The 24500-nt window shown below is 38.3% G+C and overlaps 1 protein-coding gene across 2 annotated transcripts; it reads right to left on the bottom strand.

Moving 5' to 3' along the window:
- Positions 1 to 8513: 8513 nt before the first annotated feature.
- Positions 8514 to 15510, bottom strand: mbip (MAP3K12 binding inhibitory protein 1). Of its 2 annotated transcripts, XM_022196994.2 has the most exons (9): positions 15342 to 15509; positions 14095 to 14211; positions 13686 to 13895; positions 12994 to 13090; positions 12588 to 12653; positions 12028 to 12186; positions 11569 to 11666; positions 8950 to 8988; positions 8514 to 8868 (listed from the first exon to the last, which is right to left on the bottom strand). In XM_022196994.2, the coding sequence occupies exons 1-9, from the start codon at positions 15459 to 15461 to the stop codon at positions 8761 to 8763; spliced, it is 1014 nt and encodes a 337-aa protein (XP_022052686.2). In that variant the 5' UTR covers positions 15462 to 15509; the 3' UTR covers positions 8514 to 8760. The 2 variants fall into 2 exon arrangements, with proteins under 2 accessions (XP_022052686.2, XP_051808763.1); XM_051952803.1 differs by lacking the exon at positions 14095 to 14211 and having other exon boundaries at positions 15342 to 15510.
- Between the last annotated feature and the right edge of the window lie 8990 nt (positions 15511 to 24500).

Below are 24500 nucleotides of genomic sequence, written 5' to 3'. Positions count from 1 at the left end.
GTATGATTATATGTCAGACTCAACTTTATAAAAATAGGAGAATGGGCCGTCTTTCTCTTCCATCTACATATCATCTTTCAAGAACCCTTGTTTGACTTAGTCTCAGTGGCTGGCTGTTGTTACCTACTTGTGATATTAAGACAGTCAGCTTTTGTGCTTGTAATTTCTCCATCTCTAGTGATCATTTAAATCTAATATCTAGTGATAACAGAAGTAATGCGTGAGCTCTGAGTGCATGTACCTGCTTATATGCTATGCAAAAATGCAACAAAAATCACCTATTTTTTCTTTTTTTTCTGGCCTTGTTATGCAATACCAAATCTCACCATAGGGGGGTGGGGTCATACCAAAGTGCTGGTGCTGCCGCCCATGCCCTCTCAATATGAGAGCCATGGATATCAATGAGGAGGGTGTAATTGGCTTTGGGGTTATGAAAATGTAATAGTAAGATAACATGAAACTTTGATGACTGTCAAGAAACTGGGAGGCACAATCAGTGTCTTCTTATTCTCGTATATGACAGAGACAAGTGTTGTAGTGAGGAATAATGATAGTATGCAATGTTATCTTGTAATTCCACTCAAGATTATGGCTTATTTTATTGTGAAGCTCCATGCAGGACTATAAACTGTATTGATTTAATGTGTGACGTAGCTGTGCTGATATGTGACATTAGTGAGCTACAATTAGATTAACTTTGGTTGTTTCTTCATTAACCTCTTGAGCTCATCTTGTTGTAGGAATCCCCTTTTCGTGAACTCGCATTATATCTGATTAGTGCTCTGACACATTTAGATTTAATTTGAGGATGTTTGTACTGAGGTCTGCAGGCTTGCCATGTATATGTGTGTGTGTGTGTGTGAGAGAGAGACCAGGTGTTTACGTATGTAAATGTATACATGCACATGCAAGTGTGCGCCTGTATGTGAGTCCATTAGCACGTGTGTGAGTGTGCAGCATGCACATGTCTCTCCTCCTTGACGTTGTCTGTGCACCCCACCAGGCAGCTCTTGGCCTCCTCCTTTCATTGCTAAGAAACCATCCATTCTGTGTGAGTAATCAGAGCTGTGCCTCCAGGAGCCCAGCCAAGCCTCTCATCCTTGGGCTGCTCAAGAGCTGCTTTAATTAACCATCATACCACAGATGGGATCGATTTTTTTTTCTTTTTCTCCCCCACCCCCTCCATCTCACTCTTTCTCTATGCCTCCCTCTCTCTTCTTGCGTCTCTCTCTCCCTTCTATCTCTGCTGCTTCTTTCCTGCACCCTTCTCTCCCATACACAAGCCCCATAATTGCACTGGAAAAGTGCCAGCCGCCAGTCGGGCCCCAGACTGTAGGCCTCTCCTCTCCCTCTGTTCTCCTCCTCAGCCCCTGGCCTCACCTGCTCAATACCTTATTAGTGTCAGGATCTGTAGAGAGTCATTGCGGATTAACTAAAGAGATGTGAGATTGATTTCTGCCCCTGCAGATAAAATTGAAGTTTTCTTCTTGTGTGTGCACATGAGTGCATGTATGTGTGTCTGTGTGTGTCAACGAGGGACAGAGGGTGAGAAAGGGGAAAAAAAAGTAAGGAGGATTTAAAAAAAGAGGAAAAAGTGTGTGATCTTTTCATCTGCAACCTTGCGGGAATATACTGGATGCATGTGCATGTTGTGTGTGTTTGTGCATTACTGTTCTCTAGTATGTATGAGGGTTTTTGAAATGAGGGTTTGCTAATTTGCTATTGGAAGACCCACTTGAGCCTCTGCGTCTCTCACAACAAATTAATCCCCCCTCTTGCTTTACCTTCATTGGTTTTCATGTGGCGCTATGAAGGCACTAGACAGCCCCATATCCATGTGTGTTGCACTGTATTGTAGAGAGAGCTCCTCCATCCATGCACATAAACACACACATAGATGGGAAAGAACATACATGCACACCCACCTTCACCGCAGATCTGAAAGTCCAATCTCAGATTCTAATCTGCTGCAGTAATAGTCACAAGAAATGACTTGTTCTGGTAAATATGTTCACGAAAATAGCGCCCTATTGATTATTCATGGCTCGGTGATGGCTATATATGTGTCAACGAGGTCTCAGAGGCAGCCAGTTGGGCGAGAGATTAACATCTATTTCAGAGGTAGGTGAATTTGTAGTGGAGGAGAGGTGGTGGGGGTGGAGGCAGGAGGGTTGTGCGAGTGTGTGTGGGGAGTTGCAAGAGGTTGGGGCTGGAGCAGGGTGGAGGGTTGTCTCCTCAGGATTGTGCTGTAATCACAGGCCTCCGTCTACATGGCACATCTCAAGAGTGGTGTCAGCTGGGCTCTCTTCTGTTTGCTAATAGCAGGGGGTCAGGCCTCACTCACAAAGAGGTGCGTTTGATCCCCAGGTATGGGACACGGAGGGAAAGAGATGACACTGCTGAATACTAACAGGTCGCACTACACGCTGGCTTATCTTTCATCTGGTGTGTGTGTGTTTGACATCCTAATGGTGTTTGTGTTTTGCAAACAGATTAGTGGGTCGAAAGCATGATAAATGTGCTGTGATTCATTTATGTCGAGGTTAAAAAACAGGAGAAACTGAACTGATTCTGATGATATACTAAGATTAACACCTCTGATACTAATTCTATCATTAGACAAATGGTAAGCATGCAGTATATATAATAGACTCTTCTGCCTGGCCTTGACCAGCCAAAAAGAAACTTTTCGAACAAATCAGCCCTGTTCTCGTTGTTGTGTGATGGCAGGTGCATTGCCTTTGTGCGTTTACAGCTGCTGATTTGTAGTGTGGTGTTTGTGCGTCTGTATAGAAGCCGTTGTGGTGGCGGTTGTGTAGCGGTTCATGGGTCCCAGGGCCCAGCTGCCAGAGTGAGGCAGAAGAGTCAGACATCATTGTGGTGTGATTTCCTCCTCTCCTTGCAGATGGAGTGTTTTTGTCAGAGCGAGGGCCACAGTGATTGCCTCTTCGCCACCGGTGTCAGCCCAGGATAATACTGCAGCCGTCCCCCCAGGAACAAAACAGGATCAGTGCAATCCATTTTCTTTTTCTCTGCCAAAATGGAATAATTTCAAAGAGACAATCCCTGGTAGTCTCCAAAGCCCAGGAAAAATCAAAAGACAACCATTATGGCAAAAATTGTGAAAGAGGTGTCCCACCTTTCCCCCTTGGCTCTGCCAAATACCATTCCCAGCTCTAACTAACAAGCGCGGCCACAGATAGACAATGAAAGTGGATTGAAGAGCAAAGCTAGCAATCTCACAAAACAGAGCACTAAAGCAACACATGAAAGATGCATGCACAGAGACTACAGATGAAGAGGCAGTGACTGTAGCCCCCAGTACAGCCCCTCCATATTAGGTGCCACACTCAGATCTTTATATTCAAAATATGGTTTATCTATGAGTCCATACATCTGCAGCAATCCGAGTTCTATGGCAACCTGCCCTTTACAATCCTAATGACACTTCAGCAAAGTGTGGTAGCTGAGAGAGGGCGGGAGCCAGGAGGCTTTCCCGCAGAAAGAGCTGAGAGCATCTTATTGGGAAAAGGGGCTAAGAGTGTTGTTGTTGTGATGCCTGACTCCATATTCTTGGGTCATAGATATTCAAGAACTGCGCCTCCCTTTTTCATTCTCTCTTCCTGTTGCCATAGCACATCAGTCGGGACATGCAGTCCTATACTTACAGCCACCTGCAAATGAATATCCATGCTGAGATATAGTGGTGTGACGGGGCTTGATCATGATAGTTTTGGTGTGTAATAAAGATGGGGACAGGCTGGAAGACTCCTCTCAAAGTGCTTTCTTCTGCAAAATACGCTGCAAAAGAAAAGATCAAAGATTTCTTATCCACACTTACTTGCAGTATTTTTTGTGCATTTAAGAGAAATAACTCTTCACATATTTCTCAAGAACTTCACATCACAGGTTTGAAGCTCTGCTATGCACAGGTGCTTGAAGGACAATATCGAAGTAGTAGTCTATTATTGTACAGTGTGAATGAATGAAGAGTGATTGAGTGCAGTACTCCACGCCACCTATATAAAGCAGAAGTATTGCAATGTGAGGGCCAGAGAGAGAGAGGGTGAGAGAGCTCTAGAGGCCTAAATGAGGTGAAGGGAAGTGGAAGTGTCCAGTAGGGGGTCTGCTGCTGTGGGAAGAGAGGGAGACGGGGGGAGGCAGGGGGGAGGAGGGCTTGCTCTACACAGTGCCTGGGCCAATGCATGAGGGTTTGGGGCTAAGTGTCTCATCAGCATCCAGCTCAGGTGCTGCCAGGGCCCACGCACTAACTATGCCCTGACTTGATTGTAATTGCCTGAATTCAACTCCCGCTGCTCCCTCCTGGCAATATCACAGGCACATTTAACTCCAGAGAGCCTGGGGACCGTGCAGCAGGGCCACAGAGAGCAGCTGACTGCCTCTTGTTGAAGCCTGTGGGCTTCAGGGGGATCCTCTCTTGTGCTGTCTGCTTTGTGGGGGAGGGTCACAGGTGCATGCACCCCCATCATCTGGGTGTTTGTGAACATGAAACAAGTGTGACTGCATCGGATATACTCCGACAGTGATGGCATGAGCACAACAGAGGTATTTGCTGTTTTTTAATGTTGCATTTCGGTGAATTAAATCCCCAAAATCTCTGCAGTACCTGCACATTTTGTACTCGCGCCACCATAACAGCACATTGTTTATGAATATTTGAACTTCTCTTTACATTTCAGTGGTCTTCTCAGAGCTATGCCAGCCATAAATTATTTCACATTATCTTTAAAATCTCCACACAATCTGCGTAGAAAAATAACACTCCAGATTCCCGTGTGCCTGTGTTTATCATGTCCAATTCAAACCAGAGTATACACTTGATTGCTTCATGTTCCCACCCACAATATTTTTATTTTACACACAGTTCCGATGCTGCGTTCTGTAGTTATGCTAATGTTTTGGGTGTTGAAAATTGCTCAAATCTGTTTTCAAAAGAAGAACAGAAACACTTCAGGAATAGCTTGAAAAACATCTACAAATTTACAGTAACTGCATTTGGTTTTACTCCTGACGGTGCATATGACTGTGGCTCCAAACCCCTAGTTATAGAACATTCACGCCTGCTACATTTGAGCCCCTTTTGTTTTTGACATTTGTGACTGACAAGGGCATGAATGAAGTACTTCCCTCTTACAGTCACAAAAGCCTTTATTCAAACACAACACCAAAATTATGAGCAGAAATAGATTTTCCAGTGGTAATACGTAATTCATGTTTCCCAATCGCCCAGCTTTGGAAACTGCAGCAGGGTTAACTTAAAAAAGTTAGCCTGTGGTGCTCCTCATCCTGTGATAATAGGCCTGTCTGTAATGAAGAACAGGCTTGTTGCCAACAGGTGGTCTCTTTAAAAGACCAGAGCCACAGCACTCAGGATGGGGAAAAAACTGCCATGGCAAAATGTGTCAGAATCTAATGTTCTGCAGAGTGAAAAGCCTGTTTTCTGTCTTTTGTTCCCAGCTAGAGATTCAGCCTTGTTCCTCATTGTTCAGGGCACAAACGAGCAACAGTCTTTTTTGACACGGAGCCACAGATGAATAAAGACTGGAGCTGACTAGTCACAGGAAAGAGCTTTCTTTTTGGAGGGCTTGGAGCCCATTAAGAGTTTGTGAGATATGAATGGATATGAATCCTCTCCTTCGACCCCACAAAAATACTGGACCCACAGAAGACAAGGAACACCTCTATGTCTTTTTTACTGAGGTTCCCAAGGACATTTCAAGACATCAGGCAGAGGAAGGACTGATTGACAGGCAGGAATTACCGAGTCAAAAAGGAAGTGGCTCTTTGTTAATTTAAAAGGGTTACACTATGCCCACCCAACCTTGGAGCACTAACCACTGACACTAATGTTGACATACTGACTTTATATTCTTGACATGAGCAGCCGAAAAGACGCCAGGTAACTGCAGCAATTACTAACTGCATTATTGCGATCTAAACTTTGCATTTTACTTACATTCTCCATAGGAAGCTGCCTGAATAATGTGCAAATATAATAAAACAGACAGGATAAAGATAATGAGATATTTAGTAAGCCACTTCACGGAGACGCTAGGCAGTGTGTTAGGCTTAATGGGCAGATGATGGGTGGATCCCAGCAAAAGCAGCCCACAAAATACAAGCTTTTGTCCAGCTCCATAATCCATTTGTTACACTCAGACCAATTTGTCCTCATTAACCCTCATAAGGGGACTGTGTCTGAGACAAAAGCTCCAGGGGAACAATGAGACTACCCCACCCTCCCCACATCCACATCACCACAGCTCAAGTGCTCCCCTTCCCAGCACATTGTGGCCCCCTTGTTGCCCACAAAGTTCCAGTCTATGAGCAAGAGATGGACAGACCCCAACAAGCAGGGTACACCTGAAAGACGAGGGGTGAAAAGAAATCTCCCCGTTTCCACGTTAAGAATGAAATATCTTCCGAGAAAGCACAATGCGACGTCTTCCGTTGTATTCAGGTCACTCCATCAATCAACTGTGAAATAAATCTTGACAAGATGTACAAAGAGCGACGGCAAAGAAAAGGAAGGGAGTTAGTCATTCCCCAAAGACGTGAGAAAGTTGAGTTTTTCTGCACTTGTCAGTTTACAGGAAAATTAATTTGAAAATGACATTTATTATTGACGTTTTCATTCCGTGAAGAGAAGCACTGAATCACTCGAGTTTAAAATATGTTGAACTTCCATCCAGTGGCTCTAAAAGACAGTCTGTCTGCTTTCAGTTCGTCAGCCATGAACTGGTCAAGGTACGTGCTTCAAAACACCGTTTTTTTATTGCAATTAATCAGTTTATGAGTTTCATGTTTTCAAAGAGGTGGATATGTCATTGAGGAAGTTATTCTTCCATCTCTTTCAAACTTGGCCCAGACAGCCTTAGACATGGTAATCAGGTACATGTACTCAAGTACAATTTTGAAGCTCTTGTACTTTATTTGAGTCATTCCCTTTGATGCTACTTCAAACTTGTACTTCTTAACATTTTAAAGGAAACCATTGGATTTTGTACTCCTCTATGTTAATTCGACAGTTATGTTAGTAGTGAGGTTTCATGTATTTGTTTAATATGTATATCTTGGGTCCACAAAAATACACAAAAAAATGTGTACAAAATGCAAACAAAACTGCACGACACGAACAAGCAGAATAAAACATGAGATAGGCATCAAATCATCCATAACTGAATTTAAAACGATCCATTTAAAGTTATGCCAATAAGATCTTGCATAAAAACACATTCTAAAATTAAATGTACTGTTAAATTAAACCTGTAGTTTTTAACGCTTTTGACATGAGGCAGAAAAGTAGTGTCTAGGGGGACATGTTTTAAATGAATTGTCTGGATTTCATTCAAAAAGATAGTTGCATTGAAAGAAAGGAAAAAATAAAATCATCTACATCGATAATCATTTCAGTCCCTCAGATTTTCTATGTGACCCCTTGGAGGAGCTCAGTCTCTGTGTTGAGAACCATTGAACTGCCTAATTGTGTATAAAGTAGCTGAAATTAGCTCCATCTTCACCAATTACAATTGTATTCAGTATTATTAATCTAATAATATCAGAATAATACTCACTGTTTCTCTGTGGTACTTTTGGATTACCTTTTTGATGCATTTTGCTTATGTATGGAATTAAATGCAGGACTTATTTCATGAAGTAATTTAAAAGCCTTTTATTGCTATTGTCACTTAAGGATTTAACTACTCCCTCCACCACTGAAATCGGATAATGAATACAAGACTCTGTCAAATACAACTGGTTCAAGATGACGCAACAGTCCTCCAGATTTACTCCCACAATTATTGCCTCAGCCACTCCTTGCTCAGTTAAAGCGCTACGCTGAAAAAAAAGAAGAAAAAAAAAGGCTTTTATGAACATGTCACAGTGTCAAACGCAGCGGCGTCCCATTTAATGCTGGTTTGTTGGGTCTCCAATATGTTTTCCAAACAGAGTTGCAGTAATCAGGTCATTTGTTATAATGACAACCATTAGGGGTTATCATCGTCACACAGCAGTCAGGCAGATAAATCAGGTGCTCGCTCGCTTAGATTCATCTGAATTACACACAGGCACACTGGCAGATAAACGCGCACATTGTCGCATCATTAGGCGCTTAAAATGAAAATGTTAAAGACCAATATTAATTCATTTTAATACGTATTTCCTGTTTTACTTGAAGGTTTAGCTCAATTTGTTGTATTATCAATGCAATAGTTCATTTGTTGAGTTACAGTTAAAGCAGAAATTCACTGATCACAGCATTTCAAATGTTAAAGCTCAATGGTATGACAGCGCATCTAATGTTTGTCACACTAATACAAAACATTTCAAGATGCCACAAAGTAACCATTTGCTGATATTTTATTGGCCAAATGATTAATAGAGAAAATAATCAGGAGATTATTCACTAATAAAAATGAGTCTTAGTTTTACCAAGAACATGATATTTAACATTTAGTAAACTAAAGTTGTGAATAAATTATGAATCCAAGTTTCCACGATGGAGCAATTATCTTTATTTACAGAACAATATTTCATTTAAGTATAAAACTACTTGGAGAAATATATTTTTACATACATATTTTAATATCAAAAGGTGTCTCAGCATCATCAAATTAAGATGGTATTAAGTTTTTGTTTTTAGCGGAATAAGTGGTCAGAATGGTGTTAATGAGTCCGTGACAAGTACATAAAACAAACAGCTGATACATATGTGTGTTTGGAGCATTGGTTTGCGTGTCACAGTGAACAGTCTGTTCCATATCCAGGCCCATATTCAGTCACCCTCTTCAGCAGTGCTGCTTTCACTGCAGTGATCTTCTCATCCAGCTCCGTCAGACTGCAGGCCTGAAGGACAAAGTAGGAAAAAACTGATCAATCACTTAAAGCTTACAAGATACTGTCAAATGAAATAAAAAACTTACTGACCTGAGCCGGGGATGTCTTTAGTCGCTTGTGCTGGTGACTCTAGAAAACAAGCACACAAGTAAAGTACACATTAGACCTTAATTAGTGGGACTTTCAAACTAGTTTGAAGCATACTGGGGCAATTGTCTGTTCCTCTCCTTATTTTGCTTTTAAATGTCTCTCAAGGTCTGAAAAAAGAATTTACTCTGAGGCAAAGACACAATGCAACAGAATGATGTTTTGCAAACTCAGAAAACTTAGGCTTATGATTTCCTAATGTTCACTTGGTGAAATAAAAAGTGTATTTATAGAAGCGAAGAGCAGAATGTACAGTGCTGAAGATTGAGAGAGGGAAAAACATGTTTTCTGCAAAAAATAAGTCCTAACAATTAAGAGTTTTGCCTTTATTGGATGTTTTGACAATATTTAGAGACGGTAAACATGGGGGAGAAGTAGAATTCATTGGCTCTTCTGTGGTTAAGATTGCTCTAAGCAGTATGTTTTTAAGTTGCTGAATAATCTGTGAAGGAAGCTCCTTTTACTGTTCATTATTAAAAGGTTGCTCCTGAACCCGTGGGCTCACTGTGTGCAGCTTTTTAGCAAATACCAAACTACAGGGGGAAAAAAGGGAAGAAGGAGGGGAGTGGGGGACTCTGAATATAAAAGACCCCATCCTCATCAGTTTATTCAAAGACACTCAACATCTCTTGCTCTGCTCACACAAACATGCAGTGAGTCAAAAGCAGATGGAGAGCGGCATACTCACAGAAGCAGCATGCTGTGCTGAGAAATACCAGTATGAAGAGACATGCAGCATCTCAAGCACACTTAGATAACTAACACGCTGGACAGACTCCTTCAGCATGGGAAATTTGAGTCTGTGCGACTCTGCCGATGTCTGACGGGTGGAAAATGAAGTCCAATAAATTACCTACTGCCATCCTTTTGAGTTTAGGAAGCAGCTGAAAGTCGTCATTTCTCAAATGAGCCGTCTGCCGTGACCCACATGTTAAAGGAAATCTAACCAAAAGGCATCTTTGATTCAAAAAAAAAAAAAAAAAAAGTGTAACTTGAGGAGTGAAATGTGTTGAAGTAACGGAACACAGCAGAGGAAACTCCCTTAGTGTCATCCCAGAACTCCTCTCACTAAAAAAAAACTTGAAAAACATTCACACCACTAATTTACTTGCCAGTTTATGCATCATATACATTAAAACTGACTGTATTAAATAAACAAACTAATCACCGTTGCAGCGTGAATCCATGTCTGAAAAATTGGCTGAAGTTGCTGAACAGGGCAAACTGGCTAGGTTGACAGAACTTGTTCTGTTTCACTGGTAAATACAAAGATTTTACTTCCAACTCAACTCCATAAAAGTGCTGCAAACAATGAAGGAGAAAGCTGAACGTTGCATCCATTCTCCAAGATACAACAATTAGGACTTAAATAAGAAAAAAACTATTCATTGACTCGCATTGCTTTTAAAGAGTAGTCACAAAGAAAGTCGAAAGAAAATAACTGACCAATCAGAGCGGAGCATGAGGATTACGTGCTGCTAGTTAAACGTGCTTGTGAGCTTCAGACAGAGCAGGGAAGCGCCTGCAAGAGTTCAGGGAGAGTTTAGTGAAACTCAGGTGAAATGTAGCATGTCATGACTATTTGTATCTGAGGACAAATATGGTGGCCAGTTGGCAATAGCAGGGAATAGGACTGAACAATTACTAGATTTGAAATTGTGCTTTGAACTAATAGAATTAGCAGATTTCAAAGGCTTTAATTCAGGATCTGTTATCCAGTGATCCAGGATTTTTAACTGTTGTCACCCTCTTTTTGTGTCTAGTGGTGTTGCTGCTTCATCTTTTAAATCCGTTACACAGTAAATATTGAACTGAAGCTTGACTTTTAAAATCAAATCACAAATTAAATTGTGAGAAGAATCACAACTAAATATGTACTCAAAATCGTTCAGTCCTCGCTGGCTAAAACTGGAACAAATATAAGAGGTGAAATCATATATGATAGGAGTTCAATGATTATCAGATAGTCCACATTTATATGATTATCTGTATTGCCATTTGAAAAAACTATTTAAAATATGCTTTTTTTTGGCTCTGATGCAGTTGCCTCTCTCTGTCTGTAATCACCACTTTAAGGAGAGTTTTGTGTCTACAGCACAATTTGATTGGTTACACATCCCAAGTAAAAACCTATCAGCACTGAAGGATAAATATTGATACTTCTTTTTCAGCTGAAGTATGTAAAACACAAATAAAAGCATTTCTATTAAGTTTTGTGTTGAAATTAAGGTCAGAATTTAGCACAAAGATTTTTATTTTCACTCTAAATATATACCGGTTATCCGTCTCCTTACTGCCAATTAATGTTGGACCTGGAAAAACTGAATCAGTCAACTCCTAATGCAGCACATCCCAGTGTATCGCTGAGATGACATGTTGTAATAATGGTGTTCCATGCAGTTAACTTCATGATACCTTGTGATAACTCCTAACTGGCTCAATAGGAAAACGCAGCAAGTGGCAGAAATGACTCACTCCTTATATTTATTTCCTTAAAACTACAAAACCATTCTTGCGTAACCTGTGGAGAAATATTTTAGATTTTAAAGCCAGAGGACTCACTGAAGACTGAAAGTACTCGGGTGAAAGTCCCTCCAACTCCAGAATACGATCCTCCAGCTTCTTGAGTCTCTGGTAGACACTTAATGGCACCGGACCCACTGAGGAGTAGCAAAAGGGTTAATGGTTATAATTGTGTATGGCAACTTTGTATTTAGGGGGGAGATTGTAAGCAAGTTTTAAGAGAAGCATGGTGCTAACAGATGTGGATTAGATAGAAACTGGTTTTGTGTTAAAAAAAAACAAAACTAATGCTTTATTTTTAATGTTGACTGTACTTATCTTACATAAAAGGGCTGCCCTAAAATAAACATATAATACTATCATATCTACATTTAAATATGATGCAGATTCTATTTGTAGAATTTTTTATGATGTGGGACATTTTCATTCATGTACAACATTTTATAGAAGAAAGACAATCATTTCAGTATAACTAGAATTGTCTTTTTCTTCTCCTACCTGTAGGAAGCTTTAGGTGAGTCTCGATGTTGTGAAGCCGTTCTTCTATGGCTGCATTTCCACAGTCTCTTGCTATCGGCGCCCTCTGCTGCTCCCCAGGCTCTCCTTGACCTCCCCCACTACGAGTCTGGGGCCCGTATGTATTAACCACCCGTGTGACTGTCGAGACGAGGAGCATAAACAGCAGCAGTAGCTCGGCATTAACCAGAACCTAGTTAACAATATCTCTAACGGGGTAATAGGCCATTTACACAGCATGCATATGAATAGAAGGTCCTACAAAACACTTCATGTTTGTAATAATGCGGTGACAAATTGCTGCTTGAGCTTTGCTTGGCACTTCCTTTTTATGAAAGCTGACAAAAACAGATTTTTCACTATGATAAACCTAAGTTAGTGTCAGTGTAGTTGAATTGTAATAATTAAGCCAAAGATTACTAATCAACATTTCTGGAAATTTTTTGCTTTAATAAGGATTATTGGTCTTTGACTGCATCAGAATATTTAATTACAAAAACGGAGGTTAAATAAAGCTGTTGAGAAATGTCACATTTTCTTACCTTTTACGTGGCTTTTAAAACCTGGATAAGGAGTGAAAACTGCATCTGTTCGGGCACAGCTGTTTTCTGCAGAAGATAAAATGTGACATAAATTGCAATTAGAATTCCCAAATGTAATTACATGTGATTAAGAAAAATGTATATATCGCACTTTAATTATGGCGCCTCCTGATTTCTATTACTGGTGTCTCACACAGGCTTTGAATTTAAAAAAGGTCCTCTGTCTCATGTTTTTCTGGACTAAGCGGGTTGTGTTTTGAGGCCGAGTGTGTTAGCTACTTCATCCCCACTCTTGGAGCAGTTCAGCCTGACCTCTCGCCTGTGGAAATCAGCTCTCTCCCAAACATTGGCAATCTGTGTGCAGGCTCCCTCTCCACCCTGCCCCCAACCTCTCTCCCATTCTCACCCTGATTGCAGTCGATCACGTTGCAAAACTCGCGTACATTGTTTTCATTGATCTCCATCTGCTTGCGTTCCATAAATGCAGATATTCTTCGCTCAATCTAGGGTTACAATGAAGACACAACACAGATAATGAGACACAATGGATTGATGAGCTATGAATAGGTGTCAAGAATGCAATGTTTTTCCCCTACTTAATGTTAATGATCTGGAGCCACAAAAAAAAAAAAAAAAACGTGCAGGAGTTTACATTACAGGGAATGAGAAATGCAGTAGAAAATTACTCCAGGTAGCCAAAAAAGTTGAATTGCTTGCCATCATCACATGATGGAATATGAATACTGTTTGCTTGGCTACCAAAATAAATGCACAACAGAATGGGGCCTCTTGTCCTTCATCCACATGCAATCTCAGAGTAATGAGCATCCACTTCATAATCCATCAAGGACCTGGCCCTCTCTCAAAACCCTCCAGCAATGTGGTCTGTTCTACCCCACCACAGCACTAAAGGACCCCTTATTCTCTGTCGAACTCGGCTTATCAGGTCTCCATCAAGCATTTGCTTCACTGCGGCACGTCATGTGCACATCCTCGGGAGCAATTACTTATGATTATTCATTTGCTTGACAGAGTGTAAAGAGGGCTCTGAAATGTCACTGCCAGAACAGCTGACAGATCTGCTGACGGAGACCAAACCTCTGACTTCCTGGCTCGGATCTGAACCATGACGTCATCAGCTGCCGTCTCGCTCTCCGCAGCCTCTGAGACGAGGGGATGCTGCCCAGACGACGCAGGTGTCTGTTCTTTCACCGAGGACGAGGTGACGGCATCATCTGATGTGTTGTCTTTTGTAGATGATGCTTCGACGTCAGCCTCCGCTAGTGTCTTTAGATTTTCTGAAACAGCCTATTTAAACAATAGAGTCAGAAAGAAAACCAACACATTTATAGAACATTAACAAGCAGAACATGTTCCAGTACATTTTAATGTGCCTTTTCCACCATTTAAAAATAGCAATGTCATAGTCATCCTGTAAACCTTAACACAATAATATAGGTCAGTTTAACTAATGTCAGAAATAAATAAACTAGAACAAAGTCTTTACCTGCAATTTAGTGATATGCTCCTGCAAAGAGCTGCAGACATGAGCAGCTGGAGATGATTGAAGATTAACAGCACTGGGGTTGGTTTCTATTCTCAAAGCAGCATCACCTAATTTGAGCTTTAATTCAAAACACAGTGTTGACTCTTACTGCATGGGACATTGGTACAAAAATAATACAGCATTTAATATAAAAAAGCACAGTAACAGGTCAATGTACACATTTGTAAAGCAAATGCAATTTACTTAGCTGATTAGGCAATGACTAGAAAATAGATGAGCTATGCTGATAATCCACTAGGGTTAAATCATTGTCATTTTTCAAGAAAAATGACAATGATTTGCTGGTATTTGCTCTTTTAAAATGTGTTAAGTGGTAAGCATGTTCTGCTTTTCACTGTTTTATATTGTTCTACATTGAATATCTGTGGGTTTTCATTGCTGGTCAAACAAGTTAAGCACATTTGATGGCATTATCTCAGTCTCTAGGAGATTTGCTATTTTGACAATTGATGAACAAAATTATGATGTAATTACTTTTTTTTTTAATGACAGATGAACTGGTAACAGTTACTAAGAACCCTAAACATTAAACAGTGGTTCAGTGTCACTGATGTCTATGATGCACTGCTATTGCTACAAATACTATTTTACGTACATAGGTTGAAAAAGTGTAAGCAGATTTTTGAATCTTAAAACTTGAAGATATCATAATGTTTTTCATCAATTGTATACTTTGTTCTTGCTTTACCCATGGACTGTATATAAAGTTTTATATACAGTCTTTGGCTTTACCACATGGTAAATGTGTCTGGGAGGACCAGACATCACTGACTATATGTACTGAATTATACAAGTAAACAGCCATACGTTACATTCTACCGGTGCATTTTATATAGCTTACACGAATATAAGGTAGATAATGGGCTATATATAGGTTAGCAATGGCGATAAAGCATAAATAAAATTGAGATTTTGCTAAACTAATGTGACACAGTGCCTTGAGGAGCCCAGTTTATGCAGACACATGGTTGCAAGAACATTTAAAATATGACTGACTCATTTAAAGCTGCCAGAAACTGGAGAAAAGCTTCTTTGCTTGTCAAAAACAGGGCGAGTTATTCAGAATGTATAGTGGGTGTCTGCTAATACACCAGGTTGCTAAAAACATTAGCATGTAGCTCGCTAGCACACCGGACTGAAGGGACCGACGGGGTGTTCGGTGCGCAGCTCAAACAAATCAAACAAACCTCTTTTCCGAAGTCTGCCAGCAGCTTCAGTATCACTTCCACGCAGCCCCTGTAGCTGGACATCTTGCTGCATTCACTGGGAGGAGCGTGGTTTCCACTTAGCTCCATTGTCTCCGCCATTGCTCTTCAGCGGCCGGAGAATGCTGCACGATGATTGGTAGTAACGGCTGCGGCTGTGTATGAGCGCAATACGTGGAGGGTATGGAAAGCCAGAAGTGCCAAAAATCACCGGTGGTTTTTACGCGAATAATGTGATTTTTATTAAAATTAATTTTTACATTTGTCGATGTCAGAAGCCCTAAAATGCCGCTTTATACAGCCTTCTAAATCAAAGATGTTAAAAAAATTCTGCAGCTTTTCACATCGTTAGAAGCAAAAACAACAACAAAAAACCCACTTTTCACACCACTTTAAGATGTTTGCTTTTTAGATTTCCTTTTTTCCCCCACATATGTCTGCAAAGTACTCTGAATAGTCTTAGTGTATTGTGAAATACATATTTAAAATCTTGCTTACTTGATTTTTATATCAACAGCCAAAACAGGAAAAACAGTTTACAGTGCTCTCATCAAAAATGCTGCTTTCTACGCATATAAAAGCCAAAAGAAAAAGCTTTTAAAGTTCAGAAGCAAAACAATAAAAAACGCTAAATTAAGTAAAATAAATGTATATGCTATCATAAGTCCCAATAAATGTGCTTTTTATAACCATCTAAGTATAACGATGCTTTTCATACCATCAAAAGCCCCCATTTTTGGAAAGAAGTAAGTTTATATACCGCTCTAGGTCGCCTAAAGCCAAAATTTCACATTTTACATCTTTAGAAACGAAGAAAAATCTTTTGAAACATCTCTAAAGACATTGTAATTAAGAAGGCATTTGTATGTAGTAATTTCACAAACCCTTTAAAATTGAAACTTTTTATGGCAGTCTTAATAAAATTTCAATGATAATGGCACCAAATTTCTACTCTTTTTTATTTTTTGAGAAAGCACTCTTTTACGGCTTGCTGATCAGCTGGTGAATAAACAGACTTTATGGCATTTTTACAATTCTATGTTTTGAACGAACTACTTTGAGAAATGGATTTTATGGCCCTCTCAGTGGTTGCACATGCACACATACATGCACATAAGCAATCATAATTCAGAATAGCTTTAGATTCTTCGTGATCACAGCGAAAAGAATTTGGTTTACCATTAATTTAATTGCACTCTTGTGCATCGTAGTTACAACTGTTTTTATATTTATTCTATTCTGCTACTGATTTTAAAAGCTGGTCATGGTAAAACTTATTTTAAATATCTTTAGTAAACAGATTTAACGTGTTTACTAAAGATTTTTGCATTTTCACATTTTTGTTTCATGCTATCATCATCTTTTCCTATGACACCTAGTTAAAACACTATACAATAGTGCTGTAGTAAATCATGCATTTATGTTGGATAATGCTCAGTCTTAGTTTTTTTTTTTTTTTTTGGATTCAGCTGTATGGTTGTTTTGAATGACATAAATTAATCCATCCTTATTGAAATGGCCAAAGAATGCCAAATAATAGAAGCTCATGTTGATGTAATGCAACATGCATGCCTGTAAATCAAATGTACTTAAGTGCATTTGATTTGCTAAGACACTGAAAGAACTGAATTAATAGACTCGTACAAATAGAATGTGTATCATACAGAAATAATGGCAGGAAAATGAACTCATTGAAGTACTCTTGATGCTTATGTACAACTGAGCACCATGTCATTGTGTTACATTGTGCCAGATATTATTGAATGGCTATGATTGCTTATGGATTAGCATGTAAACAACATAGTGCTGCAGCTGGTAAAGTTGGTGATGTTTTTACCAAACTTATATACTGTTACGTAGTTACATTAGTTGTATGATTATGAGTAGCCAGTAACTCATGACACATCTATGGAACAAATTACAAAACAATCAAAAGTGTGTTTATGACCTCTGTCTTTATTCTTAGAACCTTGTAGTCTCTGCTCTCTTATGTCAGGTTTATTTTTTTATAGTCTTTATTTTCATGTTTATTTCTGCTCTTTCCCTGAATATATTTATACAATAATTTTCTTTTCTCTTTCAGTGTTTGTTTTCGTTATGTTTCAATATATTTTGGCACATTGAAACTACAGAGTGGATGCATTTTACTGTAAAATCAATTTGCTTGTCATTACCTTACAATTGTAGAATGTTGCTAGTAGTGTTTCATAGCATTAGGAGAAGAAAGAAAACAATCATGGCCAGCTGCATAATAAGTAATAAAACTAGCATGTTGAATTTTTGTTCTGGATTTTCACTCTGCTTTATGCGGTCAAATAGGAAACTATTGGACGTAGCTACCCGCTGACTGGACTCGCTCCAATGTGAGAGTTATAGCTGCATTTAACTGTATTCTCCATCACTTCTCAAAGAGGAGAAAGAATGGTCACTCAATTATAAGAACATTGTCCCTCTGACCATGGTGGACTGTGCAGCAGGGCATTGGGATGGGAACCTGGCTACAATGGCGTATTTTTCTGTGTTGAGTGACTGTGGGAAAATCTCCCTCCTCTATTCAGACATTTTTCTCTTCTTTTCATATAATGAGGAGAGAGACTGATGAAGGCAACAACAGAAAAAGAACAATTACAGGCACAGAGAAGGCACAACCACTCAGAACTCAATAATGCTCTTTAGAAGGGTTAATCAATTTAGGAAGGGGTCTGAAGACAAGCCTTTTTAGTTTAATTCATCTCTGGGGTGATATTTTTCCCCCCAAAACAGGAAGGGAACTGTAACACTTGACATGGTTTGACATGCTGAGCCATTGCTGAATGTTCCCACACAGCAAGGAGCTCAGAAATTAAAAAACTGCTCATTTAATTTGCCCGGCTGCAGACACAAGAGCTGTAATTTTTGTTTTCTTTTTTTCTTTCTCTTAACTATGCAAGAGTTGTAGTTTAATGTGTTTATATGAGGCCAGAAAACTTTGAACTTTGTATGTTACATTTTGTTATTTAACTTTTTAAGCCAAATAGTGTTGCAGTTTATGTGCTATTACTAATATAAATTAAAATAGAGAGACTTCATAGTAGAAATATTACATTGCAAGTTAAAGCCCCATTTTACACATTTTACTGGACTAAAAATACATAAGAATCAGTGCCAAAATGCACTTTAAGCATTAAAAGTAAAAATGTGCATCCAGAGTGGCCTCAATAAATATTGCATTACATTGTTAATTCATTATTACTGATGCATCAACTTAGATAATACTCTTACTGGTTTAATTGTTTTATATACTTGTGGTACTTTAATCTCTATCAATGCATGATATTGTATAAATTGTTTGTTTTTGATGCAAAATATTAATCTTATGATAAAGTGCTAGTGCTAACTATAGATGTGAAATAAATATAGTGAGCAAATACATAAAGTGGCATTAAATGAATATACAAGTATCTCAAAGTTTTACAATACATGAGTAAAAATGGAATTGGTAACCTTCCACCACTGGAAAAAGTCAAATACACCTAAGTTAACCTCAAAACTTGATAAATGTTAATCTTTTCAAACTGTAAGACTTTAAGATTCCACACAGTTTTTACATTTTCTTTAATATTCCTTCTTTATTTTTTATTTATTATCAACTTTCCGCCACTGGAAAAGGCTTAAGGCCCCTAAATGGAGCTAAAAACTCAATTAAAATATGTAGATTTTCACACTTTAACACTAAGATTTCACACAGGTTTTTGCCTGTTTTCTCTTGGTGTCATGAAATCAGTTAGCACAGCACAGTGCAGTTTTAATTTACTGTAACCCTCTTATTTAGCATTTCTACACAGTACAGTAGTACATCAATAATAAGAATTAATTCACTTTAAAGCAAACAGAGAGGTTTCTATGTGCTTACGAAAACATTTGTCAACAATCATAACTTGTGCAAACAGTTAATGAGTTATTGCGCAACATAGTCATTGTAATCACCACATATATGATCCGATCCTTTACAAAGCATGCATTAACTGTTAACAGATACTTTCACAACAAAAGGCAAAACACCGACTAAATCTTGCTAATTTTGTGAGACTGAAAAGCTACTACATCTGCTTACAAGCTTTAAGGTGCGTTTTTTTTTTTAAAAATGCAACCACACGAGAATCCACAATAACACAAGCTGACAATAAGCCATTTATCGTGGCACTGTTAAGAAATGCTGCAGAGAATTGGTACCAAGATGCTTTAGTGATCCTCTGAGCAGCTTAGCTCAGATTTTTTTTCCCTTTGGTTCACAAGAATGCATCTTGGCAGGGAGAGGGAGTTTGTGTTATACAGGAAATAAGGTGGTGGTGGTGGTGGAGGGAAGCGAGTGAAGAGGGATTGTTGCTGCCTCTTACCTCAGTCACATCAGCCACCTGCAGGAAAGTAAAAAGGTCTGCTTTTGAGCCCGTCTGCTCCACGGTGGCAGATGATGTTGACAGAGCATGAGACAGAGTAAAGGCCAGACAGGAGGGTCAGGAGAAAGAGCGAGCACAATGTGGAGAGCCAAGTGGACGGCAGCGGGAAGGTTTTGTCTCGTTTTACCCGGAGAGGAATAATTAAATGTATGCCTTTTTAGTGTGGCCTTTGGAATGAGTTTCCCACTGATCAGCTGACTATGTGGAAGTGGTGCTTTTAAGTAATTATCATAAACATATCACAGTGGAGGACATTGGAAAATACACTGAAACATTCATTTCTCTTGTCACTGTTTAACAAGACTGCGGCCATGACACTGAATTAGGGAGATTGTAAACTAGCATTACAATGACAGTCATACATGTTGATGTTAAACAGGTTTAAGGTTACATTCAGTCATAGTGTTAAAGGTCACTTGTCTAAAATGAACTAATTTACATTAAAAGGATCTCCAAAATGTTCACAATTCATTCATACCTTTTTTTTTTTTTTTTTTTTTTACAGCTGTTGAAACATTTTACTTAAGGAAAATAAGAAAGCACATCTGCTTAAGTACCGTACTTCAGCAGTCGTCCTGAACTTGACTCGTTCTTGTTTGTGCTGCTTTGTTCTTCCACTCTGCTACATTTCAAAGGAAAATATTATACTTTCTATTCCACAGCTTGTCTGACAGCTTTAATTATTTTTAGGATAAAGATGTTGTGCAGTTTATAATATGAGCTTTTAAAATACTTCAGATTGTTAAATAATAAACCAGTGGTTTCCAGGGTTTTTCAACTTTTGACATCTTACAAAAAGCAGAATGTAGTCGGGCTCAAATTTCAGATTTCTATAAGTTGCTTACAGCTTCACTCGAAATAATGAGTAATCTGTAATTATTTCAGAGGTTTAATTTCAAGAAATGTTCAAATGCGCCTACAGATTTACCTGCTGTTTCTGGATATACAGTAGTAATCTATTTAAGGCGTATACAGTATAGTGAAATATCAGTCAGAAGAATCAACCAGTACTTTTGCATGCTTTAACTACATTATTGCTGTTAGTAATTATGTGCATTTTCTTAACCCTTTGATGCACAACATGGGTCAAGAGAGAGCCATTTTGCATTAAAGGGTTACATTGGATTTTTTTATGTACATTTTTTTTATATAAATTTTACTGTTTGTGAAGTGTTTTTACTTTACTGTATTGGTGCTTGTGCTAAAGCAAAAGATTTGAATATTTCTTCCACCAATGCATTTAAGTCAAAATCGTAAATCATAAATGTTCATAAATGTTCATGTTCAATGATCATAAATGTTGCTTGAAGGAAGTTGAGGCTCTCCATAGTTTATTCATAGTCTGGGTACGTGTATGTCGGTACTAATTTTTGTGCCAATCCATCTATTTGTAGATATTTTTGAATGTATAACCAATAGGTTTGACTTCATCTTCTGGACACAATGAATATCTGCACCAAATTCCAGGACTAAATCCAATATATTTTACCTGTTTCCAGTGTTTCCATGACTCAAGTACTGGAGAAATAGGAATTTTTACCTGCTGGCGGTGCTAAATGAAAAGTTCATCATCTCTTTCGGTTGGTGGGTTGACATCTTTAACTCGACCGTAAGTATCTTATGTTAAATTTTGAAGATGGAAACTCAGTGGGACTATCAACTAACTTTGTCAGTTAATCCTCAATTCTACAAGCTTGCCATCTTCAAATAGGCCTTTTTTTCTACATCAACAATGTGAAAACCAAACCTTTTTGATTTCCTGTCATATGTAGGGCTGCAACTATTTTCATTGTTGGGTAATTTGTTGATTATTTTCACAATCAATCATTCATTGTTTGGACTATAAAATGTCAGAAAATGGTGAAATATATCAATCAGTGTTTCCTGAAACCAAGATGTCGTCCTTGAATATCTTGTTTTGTCCACAACCAAAAGCTATCCACCTTACTCTCATAGAGAAGTAGAGAAACTACAAAATGTCATTTTTAAATGAAAAAAATACTGAAACCAGTTAATTGACCATTAAAATAGGTGCAGATTCAGTTAATAGTTGACAGGTAATTGATTATTTGTTGTTGTTTGGTTTGTTTTTTGCTTTAAAACTCAGTAGAATTTGCTATCTGTAGACCATTAATGTCTGTACAATAAATTGTAAAAATCACGGCAGTCCATCCAGTGGTTGGAATCACGCCACTATTACGGCTAATGACCTAACACTGGCCATAACCAGACAGAAAACCTCTGTTCAATACCCACAGAGACAGAAACCTGAACAAAAGTGAGTTAATGCGGTGACGACGACACCACACTCCTCTGCAATACAGCCTCCACTGAAAGTTAGTCACAAGGGTAGGCAGGCAGGTTATTGCTTTAAGCCACTTCTGACTGTGAAGAGCATTAATGATATGGACAAAGTGCTAAGGATCCTCATAAAGTTATTAACTGGCTTTTACCTTTGCACATTGCTGTTCCTGCCACATTTCCAATCAGCGAAGGGAAGACGGAGCTCGCCAGCAGCCGAGCCCTCCAATGTGCTTAATTATACAGGTTCCTGTGCACACGTATGGGGTAATTCAAGAGGCCACATGCTTGACCTGTGTTCACATGGTTTTCCGTTATGCACACCTCTGTTTGTTTAATTACGTTTTTTAAGTCATGCATATATGACAAGACTTTGTAGCACAACCAGCAAAAATCACAACGCAAGAGACTCCAACCAACCAGGCAATAGTCTTAGTATTATACCCAAAAGATGTTGGACAATATGTTTTTACTGTTTATTATACTTTATTCATTCGTTTAACTGAATTTTACCTCTAGGCACTGTGTTTAGAAGTTGTTTTAAAAGCTTTTCTGCACCCATTTCAAAGTGAAATCTAGTAGAAAGTACAACCCTCATTCTGTTTTTGATCTGATTTATATTTTCATGTAGTTCAAATATTTTAAGTGTAGCATACAAGGGGTAAGTTGCAGCTGTAGTAAAAATAATATATCATGACTTGGAAATTGCTGAACATTCAGCGCATTGTTTTGATTTTACTGTTTTGATTCAGCCTTATTTGTGGGACCAGCTAGAAGCTGTTTTGAGGGAAAAGTGGCAGTCAGACAAAGTTAGACACTAAGTAATGAACATAGTTGAGCATTTACCAGCTTTACCAGACTGCTTTTATTTTCCTCAGAAGATTGTACAGAAAAAAATACAGCAAAAAGAAGGGTGAGTTTTGGGCTGAAATGAATTATTTGGACAGAAACTCCACTCCAAACTAATGCCAATGCTGCACAATCGGCTGGATTTTGAACAAAAAGCTAGTATCTGCTAACAAGTTGAGAACTAATGTTTCTACTGCACCCAAGTGGCAGATAAAGCATGCAGGTTTTCAAAAACTAGGTTGTAAAGAAAACTTATTCAGGTCATTAAACTCCCCTAATCAAAATTGGGATGGCCAAGATACCGATGACAAGTCGGTCCGCCTACGTCGTTCTCTCCACGGCTGAGACAGTAACCAGCAGAGCCTAAACGGCTGAAGTGAAGTGCAGTGAGTCAGAGTGCTCCAATCACTCAGCAGTCTTTCCCTGAGAGGCTGTATGTTGATAGTTCTCTTGTTATTACATCCTCAGTCAGAACTATGGAGACCCGTCTGAATCATGGCTGTCTGCCAGCACCAGACACACTGAGCAAGATATGAGATATTGTAGGATGGATGATGATAAACGAACGATAAATTAAAGTGATGTTGTAGTCGGGGATGCGAGTCGTCTTTGAGCAAAAACATTAGTTTCAGTAGAAAGACTGAAAGTAAACGCTGCTGCTGTGAATACTGTACAATAACTACAAGGTAGATGGAGCATTTGACAGTGGAAACGTTCAGGCTTTTTACATACACTAAAACAAAACTAGGAAAAGCAGGAGTGCTAGAAATAAAATTAATTAAAAATGGTGTAATTATGTAGCAAAATCTTAAAATAATGAAGATAACGGCAAACATAAAAATAATTGCATTTTAGCTGATTTAAATGCAATAATATAGAGACATTTTATGGTCACACTGTAAAATAACAAATTAATATTTGTAAAATAACAAATTTTTAATTTTTTTTTTGCTTTAACATGTCAATGAATATTTCCCCCACTTATTTTAATTAACTTCAGTTAAACAAAGGAAATCCTTCTGTAAAATAACTTTTAAAAAACTTTTAACCATTTTTAAATCTTTAATATACATGTTTTTTTTCTTTCAAGTAATGGCCATGATAATCTGTAAAATAACAATCCATTTTGCTGATTTTAAATGCAGTATTTTTTATTTTTTTTGGAAGGTTAACATGTAAATTAACATATTTTTCTGTAACTGTATTTGTTATGTTATTTAACAACACTGGGAAAATCTGTAAAACTGTAAATTTCTCCAAAAATGACATTAAAAACTATTTTTCATTTTTTACAGTGGAAATAAAAGTAGCAATACATCAATGTGAAACTGCTCCTAAAAGACAATGTGTAGTTTCTACTTAAATAGAATTACAAGTGCATCTATATGTAATATAATGCATTTAAAAGTTAAAGTGCTAATTTTGCAGAATAACTTTTATCAAGTGGTATATTTTCATCTACTGATGTGCTTGCTATGTGCTCAGAGTTAATGTTATTACTACATGAGTTGTTTTTCAAACCTATAGCTCTTTAAAGTTACGTGTAGTCATATAA

Source organism: Acanthochromis polyacanthus, chromosome 1 (assembly GCF_021347895.1).
Source record: "Acanthochromis polyacanthus isolate Apoly-LR-REF ecotype Palm Island chromosome 1, KAUST_Apoly_ChrSc, whole genome shotgun sequence".
NCBI classification, from domain to species: Eukaryota; Metazoa; Chordata; class Actinopteri; family Pomacentridae; genus Acanthochromis; species Acanthochromis polyacanthus.
This window is presented reverse-complemented; position numbering and strand designations above follow the sequence as displayed.